Raw genomic sequence first — 21516 nt, forward strand, 5'->3', positions numbered from 1 at the left:
GAAACTTCAGTCTGTAACATATTTTTGGAGTAGTGAAGTGGTTCTCTCTGTGGTTCAGAGATTCGAAATATGCTGTGTGTGTTTTTCCAGTCAAAGGATCAAATTTTCTGCCTTCACTTTCACTTTGTAAGCCACAGTCTGCTCCATTATTTTCTGTCAGCCCTCGTTATTTCAGCATGTAGAGGGAGGGTTAGTTCAGCGTTCAGTTTACAGTAATGTCTGAGTATTTGGGCTAAAAGCAAAACCAAAAAAAATATGCTGGATCACTACGTGAGCATTCAGCATGAACATAATACCAAAGCCAGACTTTTATGTCCAGTGTGTGGAGGCCTAAGTGTAATGTCATATAATGATGCCTTAGTATAACAACATTTTGAGGAAGTCAGATGAATCTCAGCGGGGTTAAAGCTACCTTCATGTTATGGAAAGGACATATTGTGTGGTGCACAGTCATGCTTTAAACATGTCACTTTAATTTTTCAAAAGTTCGACTAAGCTCGACTTCCTGTCAGCTAGCTAGCAATCTGGTCGACAGGAACGTAGCTTCTGCCTGTCGAGCTATATGTCAATCAAATGAGACGCTCCAATCAGTGCACAGTGAGGTTTTTCCTAAATATAATCTAAACCACTGTGGCACAAAAAAAATTCACCCCACATACAGTGAGAGGACATGAAGACATTAGCTAATGAGACACGTTTGTTTTTTGAACCAGGCTGTAAACCAGTTTATTTCTAGTGTAAAAACTGGCTTTTTAGCAGGAGTTCAGACGTATAAACTCTGGTGCTTTTACCCTCAACACTGCAAATATAAAAGCTAACTTCAGGCCACAGAGTCCAGTCACGAAGTACAAGGGAGACTGCACCACAAGCAAATGTTTGGGTTGCATTGCTTCTTGGGATGTTTTTGTGAAGTAAAAGCATGTGGGTGACTGAATAAGGATTACTTTTGTTTTCCTTTATCAGGCTACGCTGCCACCTGTAGGACGTCCCAGTACACTGCAGAGCTAGACTGACCAGCTGATAAACCAGCTGATATGTATATTTTTGGGTCATTTGCACTTATAGATGATCTGTATTGGTACCAGCAACAACAGACATGACTGAGACATCCCTACCAGGCATTATAATCTTAATCATAAAGACAAAAATGTTGTTTGTACAAGTAACGTTCAGTTTGAGTGCTTTTATATGCTCTTTATACTCATGACTGCTCGCCCTGGTGGTCTCTGTTGTGTTTGTAATGTGGAAACATCCTTACAGTCACTATTACTGAACAGTCCTCCCCCTGCATTCTCCCTTAATCCCCTTAATTTAAAGCTGATGGTCTGACAGTGTGTTGAAGGTATATCTGTAAAATTTCAGGGCCTGTATGTCCTGAAGTAGTCTGGAAATAATCTTAAGTTTTTGTGTGAAAGGGGTTTGAGGGTCTTTGTGTTCAGTACAAACCTGTGTCTGCAGCCTCCATATCGATACCTCTCAGTCTGCTGCTATGATCTGCTCTCCTCGGGGGATTCACTCGGTGTGGGTAGAGAACAAGGCAGGAGTACGATGGAGGAGGTGGAGGAGTAAAGGGAGAGTGAGGCAGCACTGGGATTTCCTGTACACTGGCCTTTGTCTCTTAATGGAGCTGACCCATGAAACTGAACACCTTAACATGCACGGGACGATGTACATGAAAGCTTACATGTGATAGAGATTAACTTCACTGTAATTTCAGTGCCAGCATCCAGAGAGAGAGTAAGAATTTAGAGATCTTACAACTTTATCACCATTCCCAAGAGGATTTTTGATGAATCAACCAAGAAGGCTGCTAATAATTGTTATCATCCAGTTATGCATGGATAGGTATAAAAATGACCAATATTTACCAATGAATGTATTGATAACGTCTTCATTTTCTGTTAATCTAATTGATTTATTGGCTCAGATAAGAACTTGACTTTGCTGTAATCAATAGTCCCTCCACTAACACAGCTCTTTTGGAACTTTGTGGTTGCTGGTTGTTTCTGCAGAAACCCGGTGCTGTCTCTTTCTGATGTGTTCAGTGCTTCAGGAGTTTCCCCTCTGCTATTTTTTCCACTGCATTTCTTTCACTTTGCTTGTGCGTACTTCAATGTTTGCCGCCAACTATATTCGACCATGTAACATTCATCAGCCATTAGGATCAGGTTTCTGTGATACTGTAAATACTCTGAGCTGCAGTCATACCTGCACATGGCACCGCTCTGCTCTCAGTCATCTGACAGCTTCACTCCAAGCAGCTCCATGAAAAGATGTTTGAATCTGTCACTTACACTGATTGTAGATCTTTAAAGAGGAGGTTTTTTTTTTAAACAGTTTTTACTTTGAAAGCAAGTTTGTATTTTACTTTTGCCAAGTTCAGAAAAAAATGTAAAAAAATGACATACCAAAAATGCAAAATTCTGAATTTAAAATCATTTAACCCACAGGAATATATGTGGAATATTTAAACTGATTTGTCATATTTATGTGCCTGTGTACAACCACTTCATCCAGCAACATCAGCCTCTTAAGCAGCCTAAATCTAAGAGCAGCTCTGCTGTAATTACCAGTATCAGTCCTCTTCCGTTTTCCCCATAGCTGCTGATGCTTATTTTAAAATGTTTAGGGGCGCACGGATGGCCTAACGGTCTAAGGCGCTACCCATGTACGTGGGTGACCCGGGTTCCAATCCAGCCTGTGGCACTGTGCCACATGTCTCTCCCCACTATCTCTCCCATTTCCAGCTCTATCCACTGTCCTCCTCTATCAGATAAAGGCAAGAAAAGCCCAAAACTAAATCTTTAAAATGTTTAGTGTTCTGTCATACACGGGCATTACTACCAGTTCACTACATATTTTCACCTTTATATCTGACATCTAAGCCAAAGCCAAGGTAACTTCAAGATGGATGTATGATCAGGACAGCCATAATCTTAGAGTCGTCCACACAGAGATGAATTCAGGCATATATGCAAAAGTTTTTTGTTATACCTGTGTTTCATCCACACAGACACAGCGTTTTCGGGAGCTTTTCGAAACTGGATCCCAGAGTGAACAAATCTGTAAACGTTTAGCGTTTTGTCTCCGTGTGGACAGCCAACTGCGTCTTTCTTGAAACGATTAAGTCATACACAGCATAGCCCACTTATGCCGCATGAGCAGGTCAAACCAAACAACAATGGCGGATTACAGGGTTGTGTTCGTGCTGCAGAAGCTGCTGAGCTTGTTATGGCTTTTACAGCAAAATCTGATGCTCCTTTACCACCGAGAACAGCAGACACCAGATGTTCTTGAATCCACGGCAGAAAACAACCAGAAGGGCAACTAGGAGAAAGTTTGTGGTAGTTTCTGTGATCTTATTCTCTTTTTTGGTGCATTTCTGTGACAGCGTTACAGCGCCACTTACAGGCTTGGCATATATACTACACCGTTTTCAGTCGTTTTCAGTGCTTACCTGTATTTTTCCTGTGGTATTCCGTATTTCCGGAAAACTTTTTCAAAACGAAACGGAAATATATATTTTTCGTCTTCATGTGGACAAGGCCTGAGTCATTGTTGCTCTGCTTGTTTTCTCACGTTCTGCATCTCCATTGTCTCTCTTTATGCATCTCCTCCTTTTTTCTGTAACTCCATCATCGCTCTTTCAGCACCTTTTTTTCTCTTTTTCTGCATCCTTTTTTTCCTCTTTCTGCATCATCCTCATCTCTGCATCTCCATTTTCTTTCTGCCCTCCCTTCTTCTTCATGTCCCTCTTCTTTCCTCATCTCAATTTTTACTCTTTCTGCATCATCCTCTTCCCTTTACATCTCCCTCTCCTTTCTCCATCTTTCTGTCCCTGTTTTTGGGTTTTCTGCATCTCTGTCTTCTTTTTTTGGTATCTCGCTCTTCCCCTTCCTGCATCATTCTTCTTTCTCTCTCTGCATCTCCCCTTCTCTGGTCAATCATCTCCCGTGTTTCTCTCTTCTGCATCAGTCTTTTCTTTCTTCTGTATCTGTTTCTCCATCCTCTTCTTATCTGCCTTTTCTCTCTTCTGCATCATCATCTTCTCTTTGAATCTCTTCTTCATCCCCTCTTCTGTGTTTCTACATCTCCTTTCTTGTCTTTGTGCCTCTCCCTCTTCTGTCTTACTGTCTCTCTCTCTGAGTTTCCCCTCTACTCTCTTTCTGTGACTCCATCCTTTCTTGCTCCACCTTTGATGACAACAAAAAAGTATTGACAATAAGGGTATCAGTATCAAACAGAAGTAGTGGTCTCTTTTCCTTATCGTGAAGTTATATATCAAAGGCCTCAAATCTGTAAAGTTTATGTTTGTTTTACTTATCCTTCTGTAGTATATTTTAGTACACTTATTCTGGCATTTATTCACCTTTTGCCTCCATGGATGCTTCATTTTCATGTACTTTAAAAAGCAGCTGATTATTAAGACACTGTTAAATCAATTTCCTGTTAATCCCCAGTAGTTTCAGCTCAAAAAGCAGATTTTTACACCATAATTTCAGCTTGTGTTGAGTGAAAAAGCATCCAGCTGCTCACTTTGACAGCTGTGTGTGTTAAAGTCACGTTTTTATTCAAAATTATTCAGATTTGTGTATTTTTGTTACTCAGCCTCCCATCCTGACATTGTTGGAGATAGACGACACTTGTTGGACACGGGGCCTCTCAAACTATTCTGTGAATGGAGCCGAGGGAAACCCCCGTAGTTTCAGCGTGGTGACTCACAGCTCCTGGTGTCCTGTGGAATTTGGTCAAGTGCCTATTTGTGGTCAAGAGGATCTATCTCACAACCTACTTCTGCTTTGATATGTATTTTTTCCACCCGGGGTTTATATATTCGGCTTATTTTTAACCGTTTGGTCTTGTGAGTGTGCATCAAAACAGAAATGACGTAGGGAGACGTAAAAAGAGGCATAACTGTGGCTTCAGATTTTCCATCTCTGCTTGTTTTAAAGGCATCTGAATGTCGTTAAGAAATCCACCACAGATTCAGAAAGAAGGGAGGTGTTTTTTCAACTCCAGTGTGGGAATTTGGTTTATAATTTAGTCTGAAACTAATGAAGTCAAACTTTGGATGGAGGGGACATCCTGAGTTAAGTCAGAGCTCAAGAATGCGTGAACTCTCTCTGCATTGACCTTTTTACTCTCCTCTCACATTCCTTTATCTGGGGGCAATGTTTTGTCATCATAATGCCCCGCTCTGCTGTACGCCGGGTAATTCCATCACCAGCATGTGAACAGGCCTGGCTTTTGTGAGAGGAGAGTAAATGTTAGGCCGTCTTTGGATCCACCTCTCTCCTCTCACAGCCGTTTTTTTCCCCCCTCTGAGTCTGCGTTTGGTGCTATAATAGTATCTCAACTGACAGCATTCCTGCAGGAGGGCACGGCCCCAATGACGACAGCTTTTGGGAGGTTGGAGGGCGGTTAAAGGGGAGGCGTTTCCACTCGTAGACCTGATGATGCCACACCTACTTTGCTGTCTGCACCTAAAACCACACCTTCTGTCACGCTTGTTCCACCTAAAGGAGAGGGAGTCTGAATGACTACATAAATCGGCAGAAGATTCTTTCCCCTTTTGTCAAGATATTTGTTGACAGATTCATTGTTATGCGGCCTAATTAGAGGCTTAGTAATTGCTTGGATGAAGTGTAGATTTATCTGTTGTTTGCTGCTAAATCTAACAGAAAAATGAAGGTGGAGTTGTGTGCCTCATTTTACCACAGACACCCAGGGTGGGAAGCTCAAATGTTATTATCACGTCCTACTGTTAAAACTGTTTGTCCTGCCTTTTTTTTTTTCCATCTCTCTCTTTTTCCCCTGCACCCTCTTTTTCACTCTCTCTCTGCATCTCTCTCACCTCTAGTTAAGCATATCCCTCTTTTGTCTTTCTGCATCTGCAGGACAGGAAAGGTGCTGCTTATTGTGCAGAAGTACTCGCTGTAGAGCTGCCTTGCTTAATCAAGCATCATACTGGTGTATCTGTGACGGCGGCAGCATCACCTGTAAATTGAACGTGCATGCAGGAGACTGCTGATAACTTCTCAGGATTTTGATGCAGATTATTCATAAAATAAGAAAACCTTTTAGTTTCATTCTAATCTAACAGCACAGAATTGTCATCACGATATGCTTCTGGTCATATGACTAACATTGCATGTTGCAAAGCAAGTGTTGCCTCTGAACAATACATAGGTATTTTCCATTTCTGAAGCTGTTATAGAGAGATGTTATCACACCAAAGGTGGGTTGTTGTGCAGAATTTCTGCACTTCTGTGTTTGTCTTCATCCTTCGACTTGCCGCATCTTTGTGAAGAAGTTTTTGTGTCAAAGTGAAAGCAGACACGGTGTCACATCACAGCTTAACGTGTAATGGTGTCTCTTAATTAGGTGAAATTGGATGAATCAAAAACACGGGAGACTTGATGCTCTTTAAACCGTCTTTTCTGTATTCATGTCTTATCGGATTTTCTTTTAATGTGTTTGTCTGTTAACCTTCAGGTGCAGAAGCAGGTCCACCCAAACCTCCTGGCGAAGGAGGATGCCCTGCAGCACATCGAGGAGCTGATCCTGCAGCTGCTCAACATGCTGTGTGTGGCCCAGCCCCGCTCCGTGCAGGATGTGGAGGTAAAAAGATCACCAGAGAAACTGCATTTCACTTCATCATGGTTTTAAACGAGAGCATCCCCCAAACGAAGCTCTTATAGTTGGCACTTATTTATTTATGCAGTGAAAATACTGAAAAAAAAAACACTCTTAGTACGTTAATTTAACACATACAGATTAATAGAAGAATGTGATGATGAGCCACTTAGTTTTTAATTTTATAAGCACACACACAAAGTGATCTATGTCCAGCCACTACTGCAAGAAACCTATTTTTTAAATCAACCTTTAAAAATATAAATAATCTCTCCTGCCTCTTGTTAATTTTTACCCCAGCCAGCATTAAAGATAGGCTAACATGATGAATTCAACATGCAGTAGTTTAACTTCTGCTGAATGCATCAAGTCTATGTGGCTCCAGGAATCAATAACAATTTATGTGGAAATAGAAAAAAATCTGAATTCTAATTCAAAAGTGGACATGAAGCACAATGAAGTTATTTCTATACATGAACTCCCAATATTTGGTGAAACTTCAGTCATTTTCTGTGTAAAAACACCTTATTTGGCCCTTTCACTGCAGCTAAATCTAAACAGAGTCCGTCTAAACACTCAGAGTTTGACTTTTTTTATGTCATTATTTTTATGTCCTAATTTTGACTTTATAATTCATAATTATGACCTTCTATCTCATGATTTAGATTTTTTTTATCTAACAATTTTCACTTATTAACTCATAATTTCAGCTTTTATCTCATGTATTTGACTTTAAAACTCATTGTTATGACTTTTTAAGTCATAATTTCAATTTTTTTTAACTCATAATTTTGATTTTTTTCAGCTCATAATTTCGAGTTTTTTATCTCATAATTCTGACTTTTTATCTCACAATTTTCACTTCTTAACTCAAAATTTCAACTTATATCTTATAATTTTGATTTTTCAAATCATAATTTTGAATTTTTATCTCATAATGACTCTTAATCTCATTGTTGTGACTTTTAAGTCATAATTTAGATTTTTTAACTCATAATTTTGAGTTTTTAGCTCGCAATTTTCCCCTTTTAATTCATAGTTTCAGCTTTTATCTTATAATTTCGATTTTTTTCAACTCATAATTTTGAATTTTTATCTCATAATGATTTTTAATCTTATTATTGTAACTTTTTAAGTCATAATTTTGCTTTTTTACTCATTTAGATTTTTTAAATCTCATTATTATGACTTTTAAGTCATAATTTGGATTTTTTAACTCATCATTTTGAGTTTTTTAAACTAATAATTTTAGTTCTTATCTCATAATTATGACTTTTTAACTCATAGTTTTGATGTCTTTATCTCATCATTATTATCCTTTTAAGTCCTAATTTTGAATTTTAAACTCATAATTTGGATTTTTTTATCTCATAACTATGATATTTTATCTCATAATTATGACTTTACAACCAATAATTTAGATTTTTTTATCTCATAAATATGACTTTGTATCTCATTATTATGTCTTTATTTATAAAGTCATTTTCTGTGTTAAAACACCTTATTGGCCCTCTCACTGCAGCTGATTCTAACCCGAGTCTGTCTAAACACTCAGGGAGAAACACCCCACATGATGGACTGAATATTTCTATGAAAGGGAGCTTTCAGTCATCTAAATAGTTCCAAATTAATCCAGAGAGTATTTTCTTTCTCTCCAGGAACGAGTCCAGAAAACGTTTCCCCACCCTATAGATAAGTGGGCAATTGCAGACGCCCAGTCAGCCATCGAGAAACGTAAGAGGAGAAACCCCTTGCTGCTCCCAGTGGACAAGATTCACCCTCTGCTCAAGGTAAAAACAACCTCTGGTGAAGAATTTAGATAACAAAAATGACAAAAATGAAACATTTATTCGGAGTAAAACTGACCTCTTTGTTAAAAGACCTATGTTTTTCTTCTTTTTTCCCACCCAACAGGAGGTATTAGGCTACAAAGTGGACTACCATGTTTCCCTCTACATCGTGGCTGTGCTAGAGTACATATCAGCAGACATACTGAAGCTAGCAGGAAACTACGTTGGCAACATCCGGCACTATGAGATCAGCCAGCAGGACATCAAGGTGTCCATGTGTGCAGACAAGGTGAGGAAAGGAGAACGGCTGATAAAATCAGGTATCTGGAGAATGGATAAAGGAACTAATCGGTTTTGTTCTGCCCAGGTGCTCATGGATATGTTCGACCAGGAGGATGACATCGGGTTGATGTCTCAGTGTACAGAAGAGCCGCTGTCCTCTGGGGAGCTCACGTACGACGACCTGGTGAGGCTGGAGATCGCAGAGGAGCGTCAGTACCTGCGAGAGCTCGACCTCATCATCAAAGTGTTTCGCCATCATTTCCTGTCCAATCCCAAAATCTTCTCATCTCAGGTGAGAAAACCTTAATCAGAAAGGCTGACACTAAGATGGTTATTGTTACACCAGTCATAATTTTAGACCAGCTGTGTGTTTGTTAATGAAGTCTGGTGGATCTGAAGGGAACAGTTCAATATCTATGTCTGGTTAAAGATTTACAACTTTTAAAATAAAAGCTCTGTCTCTGTAGAGATCTTCCCTGAAATGTCAAACCATTTAGATTATAATCTGAGTCTTCTGGCGCCCCGTTAAAGTTACTATGGACCCTGTTCCTGTTGACCTTAATAACCTAACAGCTCTGTGCATTTCATCCACACTATACTCTTAGCAGAGGGCCAAGCCAGCTCCTGCTATACTTGGTTGTTCATCCTCTCAGAGTCCTTAAATCTTGATGAGATAGTTTGAGTAGAGTTAAAGAATAAACTGAGTATCTTTGGGTTGAGAAGTTAATGGAAATGGAGTGTAATATGTCGCTGTGGTGTTGCATATTTCTGGGTGGGGTAATTTGTGGTATCTTTTGGGTGAGGAGGATAAACCTTTGTGGGGCCCAGAGGAATGCCGAACATGTAATTATGTTGAGACAGAGACAACATCTGCAGCCCTCACCAAAATAACCTTTAAATGATGTCTGTTGAAATGCAGTGTAATCTGAAGTGACGTCGGGAGAGAGATGGGGTCAAATAATGACAGGATTCCACTATAATTCAGACTGTAGCAGTCGATCATCTCTTGGTGCTATTTTAGAGCTGTCGTCTGCTTGATAAAGGGTTCTCGAGTAAATTAAGACAGTTGCTGTTCTTTTAGAACTCGTTTTATCACCGATTTTGTCAATTCTAACAGGATAGGGCAAGAGTGAGAGCTCTTTTTAGTGACAGCCTGCCACTAACTGTAATGATTAAGTTGTTTTTGTGCCTAAATGACCCATGTTTTAAATTTCCAATGAATAAAACACTTTTTTGGTTAGCGTTAGGTATCGGTAATATGAAATCCAAAGATGACATCTCAAATGTTTTTTTTTTTTTTTAAAGATTTATTTTTGGCCTTTTTTGCCTTTATTAGATAGGACGGGCCAGATTCGAACCCGGGTCGCCTGCGTATATGGCGTGCGCCTTAACCACTCGACTACCGGCGCGCCACATCTCAAATGTTTTGTCCATGATCCAGCTGAGTTCAGACATAAAAGAGAAAAAAGAAAGGAAAAAAAACGACCAACTTCAAAAAGTTTAAAATTTCTCAATTTTTAAATTTTTATATATATTTTGAAATACTGAAAACAATTTATCAATAATGTTGTTTGAGAGTCTGGATAATTATCTTACAGCCGTAAACAACAGCTAACTTATCTCATCTCCTTTATTTCTTAAAATTTAAGTAAAATCTATTGAAGCCCATTTCTGTGACTTAAAGAAGAAAGATGTGGAAGTTATGTGAAAAAAAGGAATAAAAAATCAAAATAATGAGATAAGTTTAGAAGTTTTATGTCATAATTTTGACTTTTATAAGTCCTATTTTTGACTTTTAATCTCCCGATTTTCACTTTTTAACTCATATTTTACACTGGACTTTTAAACTAATTTTTAACTCATAATTTAGATTTATCTCATAATTATGACTTTTCAGCTCCAAATTTCAACTTTTGACTCATAATTTAGATTTTTTTTTTTCTCTTAGAATTTGACTTTTTATTTCACATTTTTGACTTTTAGACTCATAATTTGAACTTTTATCTCATAATTCTGACTTTCTTACTCAAAATTCCGACTTCTCACCTCCTAATTTTGACTTTTTATCTCACAATTTTCACTCTTAACTCATAATTTCAACTTTTATCTCATAATTATGACTTTTTAACCAATTATGAAGAATTTTTGAACTCATAATTTTGTTTCTTTATACAACAAAAATGACTTTTTATTTAATCAATTATGACTTTGAACTCATAACTTCAACTTTTTCTCAAAAGTTCGTTTTATCTCATAATTATGACTTTTTACCTCATATTTTGACTTTTTAACCCATAATTAAGAATTTTAACTCATATTTTTGATTTTTGTCCCATAATCATGACTTCCTATCTCATTATTATGACTTTAAATTCATAATTTCAACTTATATGTCATAATTATGACTTTTTAATTCATAATTTTCAAATTTTTAACTAATAATTGGGGGGTGGGGGTTATGTCATAATTTAAACTTTTCATCTTACAATTTTGACTTTTTACCTGATAATTATGACTAAAAATGTTTTTTTAAGAATAGCATTACTTTCACTTTTTTTTTAATGTGGTGGAAATGGGTGTCCATAAAATTCAGGGTCATCAAAGTATGAGTTTTCATCATAAACATTTTCTTAAGCCAAACCAGAGCCCCCCCCCCCCAAAAAAAATCTCCTTTTTTGTTAAAACCATTCAAACCACTTTAATCCAGTACCAACCTTACAAACAGAGATGTAATATATATTTATTTTGTCGAAGTCACCTTACAAGCCCTCTCTTATCCTTGAATTCTTAACTTGTCTCACTGTGCAGGATGTGGAGGTGATCTTCAGTAACATCCTGGACATCCACGAGCTGACAGTGAAGCTGCTCGGACTGATCGAAGACGCCGTAGAGATGACGGCCGACGGCAGCCCTCATCCTCTGGTGGGCAGCTGTTTTGAGGATCTAGCAGAGGTAAGAAATATTCCCTTCCAATCTGAAAATATTTGCCTGAATGCCTGAATTTCCTCTGAACCATGAGAGGAATGCATTACTTAAGCAGACTTTTTGAGCAAATCAGAAGATTCTTTGTTAGGCTGGGTACACACTAGATAATTTTAGCTCTGACTTTTGACTCAATTCGCTTGTTGTAACCAAATAATCTTTTAGTGTGTGGTTTTAGTGCAATTAATCTACTGATCCTGATTGAGTCAGAGGCTCACCTGTCTCATTTCATAAATATTAAACATCTTTGATATGTAATATTCAAGTTTGGGCTGCCTTAGATTACCCATAATATTCTATTAGAGCAGCAGTACCAGGAAGCATCACCAGCTGGATGCTGCACACATTTACAGCTTGCTCAGAAACAAGGCAATGAGCCAACTATCAGAAAACAGGATACGGTGTATACATGGCACAATATCCCGTTATCTTTGGAGTTCGACAGGTAACAAAACCTGGTTTTTCAAAACCGGGATACTGGCATATCCCAGTTTACGTGCAGAAACGAAAACCCGGATACTCAAAAGTCATTGTCACTAATGTACTGATGCTCAAATAAACAAAATACAAACATGTAGCGCAGTCTTTGCTTTAAGGAACACACTAATTACTACACATTACAAATGAGCACATTATAGCTTATGTCAGAGTGATTTTTGCTTCCACTTATCTGGTGTTAAATTTATTCTCTGTTTGTCTACAGGAGCAGGCGTTTGACCCCTATGAGACTCTGTCCCAGGACATTCTCAGTAAAGATTTCCACGAGCACTTCAACAACCTGATGGCACGGCCGACCGCCGGCCTCTACTTCCAGGTAAGATGATCAGAGAAGCTTCCAGAACCTGCTGTTTCTTTACTTACTGCATAGCTGCTTTGAGTGGAGGAGGATGACTGAGCTGCAGCAGCAACAGACAATTTGAGAGTTTTTGTTTTTTCAAGCCACCATCCAAAGGTGTTGCATTTACGTTTGATTTAATTAACAATGCTTAATTTTTATTGGCTGGCACTTTAGTCAAGAATCACCTCACGGTTCACACATTTCCTCTGTCAGCTGCAGACACTGGAGCATCCATTACAGATGATCAGTTTTGGTTATATGCAACTGTAGCAGTGGTTCTCAATAATGGGGTCAGGACCCCCTTTGGGGTCATGAGACACTGAGAGGGGGTCTCCAGATGCCTTTAAAAACTAAGAATATATTTAAATTACTCTATTGCCAGTTCATACCAATTTTAACCAGTTTTCATAAAAATTTTATATCAATTTTGTCAATTTCAACATAGTTTTGCCACTTAAAACTAATTTTTGTCCACTTCAAACCCTTTCCACCACTTATTTTCTACCTGTTTTTGCCAGTTCTTAACCAATTCTTGCAGCTTTCTGCCTATTGTTGCCTCTTTTGACACAATATTGACACTATTAACAACTTTTGATGCCTATTTTTGCTCATTCTAATCCATTTTAACCACATTTCATTATTTGATATGTAAATTTTTGCCAGTTCAACCAGTTTCTGCTAAATTCTGCCTATTTTTCTGCCTAAGTTAACCCTTTTATGCCAGTCTACATCAATTCTTCATTCCATTTCACCAAATTTCCACCCATTTTTATCACTTTAAAGCCATTGCAGCCACTTGTTAATCCCCTTTTACCATTGTTTATGTCCATTTTGCCGCCTTAATCAAGTTTTTGGTAATGTTTTGGCACTTTTACCACATTTTTATCACTTCTAACCCAGTTATGCTACTTTTAAAATCAAATTTCACCACTTTTTCCACTAATTTTTGCCATTATTGACCCATTTTAGCTATTTTAACCCATTATTCTGTTTTTAACAAAAGGAGTTTACAATTTTAGGAAGGCTGTTTACTACACAAATGAATTTGTTTCTTTGAAATGGTAATCATTAATAGTATCATTAGGTACAGTGGGTGTCCCCAGTCTCTGGCACCTTTATTTTGGGGTTGCGGGCTGAAAAGGTTGAGAACCACTGAACTACAGCATTGATTTCAGTCAAATGTTTATGTATTTTTAATGAAAACTGGCTGATAGTGACTGATTATCGATCAAGACATCTCTAATCATCAGAATGTGTTTCCCTCGATCAGTCAGCATGAAAAGGAAAACAAAATTAATGGTCATTCCTCTTGGCAGGTGCATTATCATAAATAAAGTGCAGATGTCTCCATCATATCTTCCTTTTTATAGTGGTTGTCTTTGTGTTGTTATTCCTTTTAGAATTGCAGTGTTATTCCCTTTTATCACCCATTTTTCTCCCTCTCCTGCCCTTCCTCTCATTCTTAAAAGTGATCTTTCTTTTAAAGAAAAAATGTCAAAAACCTGAAAAGAAGACTCATGTTTGTTATGAGTATAAAGGTACATGTAGGTCATTTATGTGTTTATACCGAGCAAACAGTGTTTGAATATTTGTTCCTGAGTGTTTTTGAAGTCAACCTGTTGGAATTCCTCCTGATATCGTCTGACAGCATGTCATGACATATTCAGCGTCCTGTGTACAGTTTATTCACTGCTGCTGCATTGTTTTATTTGGACATTCCTCACAAGAATAGCATTGAATTATGCTCGGTGGGGTGTAGTTTGGCAGCCTTTGAAGATGAAATATTTGCTGGTGTTTTCTCAGGCCAGAGACCAGCGAGACCGACTGCTCACATGGAGCAACATCAGAGTTTTCAGAATGAGGGGATTTCTCTTCTACTTAACAAGGTTTTAAAAACAAACCTGACATTTTTTAGGACGTATATTAAAGGCTGATTCTGGTGCTTTCAAAACTGGGCTCCTGTTGTGATATGATTTGTAGCAACAAAGGCCGACAGTAGGGCTGGGTATTGCCACTCATTGCCTGAATCGATTCGATTCCGATTCACAAGGTCCTGATTTGATTCAAGTCTCAATTCAATTCGATTTGATTCATGTAGGGATATTTTAGTTACAAAACATGTGTTGCTTCTACATTTAAGAAGCAACATAGGTTTGAGGAAGCGATATCTAGCCTGTATTAATAACGTGCCCAGATATCCTAAATTAGATGTTTGGGCGTAAGATTTAAACCTTGAATCAGAGTCTCCTTTTAAGAGAATGCTTTTAGAGGCGAGTGCAGGTCAAGTTTCAGGCTGTGTGAGTAACATAAGTCTAAGACTGGTAGCGCAAGGAGCTGCCAGGAGAAGAAAAAGGCATATATTCAAAGATCGATCTTTAGATTATATGAATCGATATTGTAATTTTTTATAAAAGAATCGATCTGAATAGGAGAATCGATTTTTGAACCTAGCCCTAGCCGACAGGTAAAAATGTTCCTGAAGCAGCCACTGGTGCAGTTTGTAGATACCTACAGAGCCTTTAAGAAATCAGTCATGGTCAATATAATACGGCTTTTTTGACCAAAAAATCAATGACTGCATAAATATTCACCCCCTTCAAGTCAGTATTTAGTGAAGTCACCTTTGGCTGCAATCACAGCTCTCAGTCTGTGTGGATAGGCCCAAATCAGGCTCAAACATCTGGACTCTGAAATTTTACTCCATTCTTCTTTGCAAAACTGCTCAAGCTCTATCAGGTTGCACAGGGTTTAGGCATGATCAGCCCTTTTCAAGTCCAGCCATAAATACTCTGTTGGATTGAGGTCTGGGCTTTGACTCAGCCACTCTAGAACATTCCCCTTGTTGTCTTTAAACCATTTCTGCGTAGCTTTCTCTATCTGCTTCGGCTCAATGTCTTCTCCCAAGCTGTAGTTCTCTTGTAGACTGAATATCCTCCAGGTTTTACCTATATGTTGCAGCATTCATTTTACCCTCTACCTTTACAAGCCTTCCAGGGCCAGCTGCCGAAAAGCATCCCCACAGCGTGATGCTGCCACCTCCGTGCTTCACAGTGGGGATGGTGTGTAAAGCATCTTGTCTGATGGTCCAAAAGCTCAATTTCGATCTCATCAGACCAAAGAACTTTCTGCCTCTTGACCATGGAGTCTCCCACATGCCTTTTGGTGAACTGTAGTCCAGATTGAATCTGAGTTTTCTTCAACAGTGTCTTTCTCTTTGCCAGTCTCCCATAAAGCTTTGACTGGCGAAGAACCCGGCCAACAGTTGTTGTCTGCAGAGTCTCTCCCATCTCATCTGCTGAAGCTTGGAACTCCTTCAGAGTAGTTATAGGTGTCTTGGTGGTCTCTCTCTCTCTAGACTCCTTCTTGCACACTCACTCAGTTTGTGAGGACGGTCTGATCTAGGCAGATTTACACATGTGACATAGTCCTTAATTTCTTCATGATGGATTTAACTGAATTCTGAGGGATGATCAGAGCCTTGGAAATGTTTTGTACCCATCCCCTGACTTCTGCTTTTCAATAAACTTTTCTTGGAGTTGCTTGGAGTGTTCTTTTGTCTTCATGGTGTAGTAATAGCCAGAAATACTGATTGACCAGTGACTGGCTAATGTGCATAAGCCTCGAGGAGAACCAGATAAATGTTGAGGAGCCATCTGCAGAGACTATTACAAAAAAATGATGTAAATAATACATTTTATTTGTAAAACTAAAGCAGGGAATTTTCTACAGGTAGTTAAAGAATTAAATGTAAATTTAAATATCTGCAGTTGATCGCTTGCTGATAAGTCAACGTCTTATTTCAGCGTTTTCCACAGACTCTAATTCTTTAAAAACAAAGCTTTTTGTGATGCTCTGTAAATCCTCTTTGCTTTGTTGCTGCACCTTGTGTATGTGTTTGTGGTCGTGTGTTGTGGTTATGTGTGTCAGCGATGGTCCCATGGGCTGATGGTGTAATGGTCTCTCCCTCCCCCTCCCTCCCTTTACCATACACCTTCCTCCAGTTTTTATGAACCTGCTCTTGCCTGTTTCTGCAGCGTTTGCTGATCTTTTTTTTAGTGTCTCATGCTTTCATCCCTGGCCTGATGTCCGTCCATCTCCTAGCCTTTCTTTGAACCATTTATGTGGATGCTTTCATCCCCAACGTATTCAATGAACGCATGTATGCTCACTGAAATAGGGAATCGAACCTTTGGCAGTGACATCATTAGCGGTCCAGCTTTTGTCTCATTGCATGTGCTTTATCTTTCCCCCTCCATCCTCCTTGACTTTCTCCCTCCCTCCCTCTGTCAGATAGATGTGTCTGTCGAGCACTCAGCCCCTGCACTCTGCAGCGTCTGGTATTGTGGCTAAATTACATCGCCTTTTAAAAATAGAACATGCAGCCACACTGCGGGCCATTTTTCTGCTGGGGAGGAGGCAGAGGAGGAGGGGAACGGGTGGCCCAAGGCACATCTCATGTTGAAAATAAGCCATGAATTAAGACAGCAAAAGAGCGTGACATGGGTTCAAGCAGCCCTGTACCTCTGTGAAATGAGAACATGTTGTTCTCGTGGTCGTTCTGTACTGTATTCCTGCTGAACTGTGTTTATATTTTGGCTGACACCACACTGATGCTTTTGCATGCTGTCACATCACGATAACAGCTTTATTTCTACTTTAACTGCTAGTATATTGTACAATAGTTAGCCCACACATAAACTTGAAACCACACTAAACTTCTGTAGAGTTGAAGTCATAATATGAGGCCCGGTACGTGGCCTATGATTACAGTATTATCATGATATAGCAACTCTGTTATACTCTAAAGCAGTGATACTCAACCAGTGGCTCTGGAGCCACATGTGGCTCTTTTATGCCTTAATTTGAAATATGACTCCCCCAGAAAACCTTAAAAATGACCTTAGAAATTATCCATTTCGAGTAATTTGTTTCCGGCACTTATACAGTAGGATTTAATTGTCAACCTTTATTTTTTTTGTCTGTATATTTCCATTGGCCTTATTAGCAATTTTTTTGCTGCTTTTTTCCTTTTTCTGCCATTTTTAATCTATTTTTACTGCTTTTTGCCCATTTTTTCCACTTATTTTTTGTCACTTTTACCCCAATTTTGCCACTTTTATCCATTTTTTCCTATTTTGCCAATCTTTGCTGGTGTTTTTTTTGGCCAATATTTCCACCTTTTTGCTGAGTTTTCCCCATTTTTTTTGTCATGTCTTACCCATTCTTGCCACTTTCAGCCCTTTTTTTGCCACTTTTCTCCCCACTTTTGCCACTTCTCACCAAGGTTTTGCCATGTCATGCCTATTTTAACCCTTCGTCACCCATATTTGCCAATTTATTGCCGGTTTTGGACCAATTTGCCACCTTAAACTTATTTTTATTGCCCCTTAAACCCATTTTTAACCATTTTTGACACTTTTTGCTGCGTTTTGACTTTTTCTTGCCACCTTAAACTTGTGTTTATTGCCCCTTAAACCCATTTCCACCCATTTTTGACACTTTTTTGACACTTTTTGCTTTTTTTTTGACCATTTTTGACACCTTATACTTATGTTTATTGCCCCTTAAACCCATTTTCACACTTTTTCACCCATTTTTGACCATTTTTGCCACCTTACACTTATTTTTATTGCCCCTTTAACCCAATTTCACCCCTTTTCACCCATTTTGACACTTTATTGCTGCTTTTTGACCATTTTTGCCACCTTACACTTGTTTATATTGCCTCTTTAATCCATCTTTGCTAGGATGCACAGTATTATCAGCATTATATTAAGAATTTTCATATCGTATAGGCAGATATGAAAATTTCTGCCGATATTGCTAACCAATCTTTTGGCTATAAAAAAGTGCTAGGGATGCACAAAATTGGAATTTTGCCAATATATACAATATGCCATCATTTTAGCCAATACTGATATTGATACAGATTTTTAAATATGCCTTTCGGACAAGAAATTTCAGTCGTTTTGGACACACTTTAAGGTTTGAGGGTGGCCAAGGAAACAAACTTTAATCCTTAAAAAAACACTTTAACAGTTTAAAGAATGAGAATTAATAAAGAGAAAGACCTCAACTGACATCAGTCTGTTGGTTCAGCCTAAAACTCCACTTATTTATTAGTAAATATGAACAAAATTTACAACCAGTGTGCTGATATTTGCAGCCAAATTATTGGATGTAAATATCAGCAGAAATTTTGATATCTGCTGCTACTGATATCAGGCCGATAATATTATGCATCCCTAAAAAATGCCTATATCAGCTGTAAATATTGGCTGTACCAATGAGTAAGTTAGTTCTAACAAGTTAGTAGTTAGTATTTGCAGTGATTTTGAGGACACTCATGTGGCCATTGGGGGGTAGGAAATGGGGGACAGCCATTAGGAATCAATGGGAATGGAGGAGAGTTTGTACTTTGAAGCTCTGAATGAGCCTCTGCGCTGCAATTATCATTAGAAAATGTCTACATACACTGAGTATAATCCCTCCACTTGACAAATAAGTGATTTTACCACAGTTTAACCAATTAACCTGGCATGGAGGTGATCAATATTACAAAGTACTCAGTCCTGCAGACCTCCTGGCTATCATCTAGTCAGATGAAGGGAGACAAGAGTCTAGAGGAGTCTAGTGCTGAGTTAAGAGGCTAGCCGAGCCAATTTAACATATAAAAAAATCCTCATTTAGTCACAAACATTTTTTTTATTGAAACAGTGATGTTTCATCAACCAAATAAGCCTTGTGGGGCAAGCGACTGAGTAAAGATGTGCCAAGCACAAACAATCTATGAAACGACTCTAACATGAGCCACTGTAGCTAGCTCCCATTTGAGTGCCAGTTTCCTTTCATCCGTCCTTTGTCCTTATTTAATCCACATTTAAAAAGCCAAACTGGTAACAAATGAAGAGCTATTTGGGAGTGAAATAACCAGCTCTACTGAGCTGAGCCAAATGATCCAGATCTCTCAAAGGGGACAGATTTCCAGTCACAACAAGAAAGACTGGACGAACATCAACTGAAAAAATAAAAAACACGGGTAAGATCAGAGTTGAATGCACTAACTGTTGCAGAACCGTACTGACCTATACTTAGGTGGGCTGCTTTGTGGAAAGGGACCATACAGGAAAATGGTGCGTCCAAGGCTTTAGATGGAGGCTTTTGAATTCCCGCCTGCTGCCGTTTCTCTGTGAAGTTTTAAAAAATCTTTTTTTTGCTTGAATATTTTACTACTTTCAGGATGCAAAAGTAGCTTAAGAAAAAGACATTATTTTATTTTTGCACTTTGAATGCTTTGCATAGTCGTGGACATTTCAAAGCATTGCCTTGGTGGTTCTGGGTAAAAATGGGCCAAAAATCACTGTTGGCTCAAGAGTAAGCTATGTCAAAAATTAAAACTGAGGCGTTTTATTTTGACCCAAAAAAGCCTCTGTGTTTGGCACTATTTTGTGATGCAACTTTTGGCTATATGCTCTTCCACCTTAGCTTATTGGCACTTCCTGTTCAGCTTTCTGATACATATATAAATATTTAAAATACAGCTCTCTAGTCATCTTATTTGCATCTGTACGTGTTTAATCAAAGACACAGACAACAAAAAGGACTTATTCTCTTTTGTTTAGTGTTGGCTCATAAGGACAACAAATCCAAGAGAAAACAGGGATAAACTCTAACTATACTTGTGTAAGGGGCTTAACTAAAAAGCTTGTGCTTTAAATGCATAGCTGCAGTTTTGCACCCAATCAACATAAATTCATTGTGTCGACTCGGATGCATCTAAACATGCAGCCTTGATGCAAACAGACGATTTTTAGTGGGTGCAGGATGCTGACATATCAATATCATGATCTAAACTTAGGTCATTGTTCCTCCTCCCCCTGGTTGTCCATCACCGAGCGTCAGCCAGCTGATGTCTTTATTTCCCCCCTCTCAGACCCTCCTCCTCCCCTCATAGACAGTGTGGATGCTGCTGTGGAGTCTGAGTAGTAGCGTATTGATTCTGAGTCGTCTATCAGGGGAACGGGAGGTTTAAATGGATACTATGACGGCCTCGTCTCCGGTTACCCTGAAGCCTCACTCGGTCAACTGCCTCTCCCTCCATCCTCCATCACTCACCTCCTGGTCTATCTGACTTCTCAAGCCTGGTTGGAACTTCTGAGTTGAACCTACGCCACAGTGAGCACTGTATATCTGTGCAGTGGTGTGTCCACGTCACTCTGCAATACTCCACCAAAATCACCAGCGGCAGGGTGATTTTTTTATGCCAGTTCCAGGTCCTACCGCCATGCTTCTGCCTGTTATTCTGCATTAAACTATGGCAGCTGAAACTGAGCATGTGGTGTTGGATTTGGAGCTGATAGATATCAAGCAGCAGTTGATAATACTGCTGTTACTGCAAATAAGAAATGGGAGAAGGGAAGTATGGCTGCTGAATCAGCCAAGGCAGAGGACGTGCCATGGATAGACAATACATGCTTGATAATTTCAGATATCGACCAGTAGGTGATTTAGAGTGCACACAATACACCTGTAGACATTTTCAAATGCTAGCAGCCACTAGTGCTAGCATTTGCTAGCTGACCAATCACAGGGCTAGCAGTGTGTTGTTTCAACATGTACTTCTATATTTGAGAGGTGGCTCAGGTTAAATTCTGGCCTGTGGCTCCTTTCTCAAATGTCTCCCCCATGCTCTCCCTTTTTCTGAGTCCATCCACTGTCCTCATCAAGAAAGGCAGAAAAAGCCCAAAAAGAAATCTTGAAAACAATCTGCCAGTGTGACCAGTATGCACGTCAGAATGCTCTGGGATGTAGAGCAGCACAGATCAGGCTGGTAGTGCCACTTCTAAAAGTCTTTCCCCCTCATTAGGCCATAATCTTGCATTCTAAGAAAATTATGATTGACTGATTAGTAAATAATCCAAACTGATTTGATGTATACATGTGTGTGGTTACTGCAAATGCTTTTCACTTTTATCAAATATGGTCTTT

The 21516-nt window shown here is 38.9% G+C and overlaps 1 protein-coding gene across 1 annotated transcript in view; it reads left to right on the top strand.

Moving 5' to 3' along the window:
- Nucleotides 1-21516, top strand: part of sos2 (son of sevenless homolog 2 (Drosophila)) — a 64906-nt gene that overhangs the window by 21745 nt on the left and 21645 nt on the right. The window contains exons 2-7 of the mRNA XM_041812260.1: nt 6496-6621; nt 8295-8426; nt 8551-8715; nt 8794-9000; nt 11517-11660; nt 12394-12504. Of these exons, the coding sequence (XP_041668194.1) occupies nt 6496-6621; nt 8295-8426; nt 8551-8715; nt 8794-9000; nt 11517-11660; nt 12394-12504 (885 nt within the window). The remainder of the gene's footprint in view (nt 1-6495; nt 6622-8294; nt 8427-8550; nt 8716-8793; nt 9001-11516; nt 11661-12393; nt 12505-21516) is intronic.

This window comes from Cheilinus undulatus, linkage group 18 (genome assembly GCF_018320785.1).
Source record: "Cheilinus undulatus linkage group 18, ASM1832078v1, whole genome shotgun sequence".
In the NCBI taxonomy this organism is placed as follows: domain Eukaryota; kingdom Metazoa; phylum Chordata; class Actinopteri; order Labriformes; family Labridae; genus Cheilinus; species Cheilinus undulatus.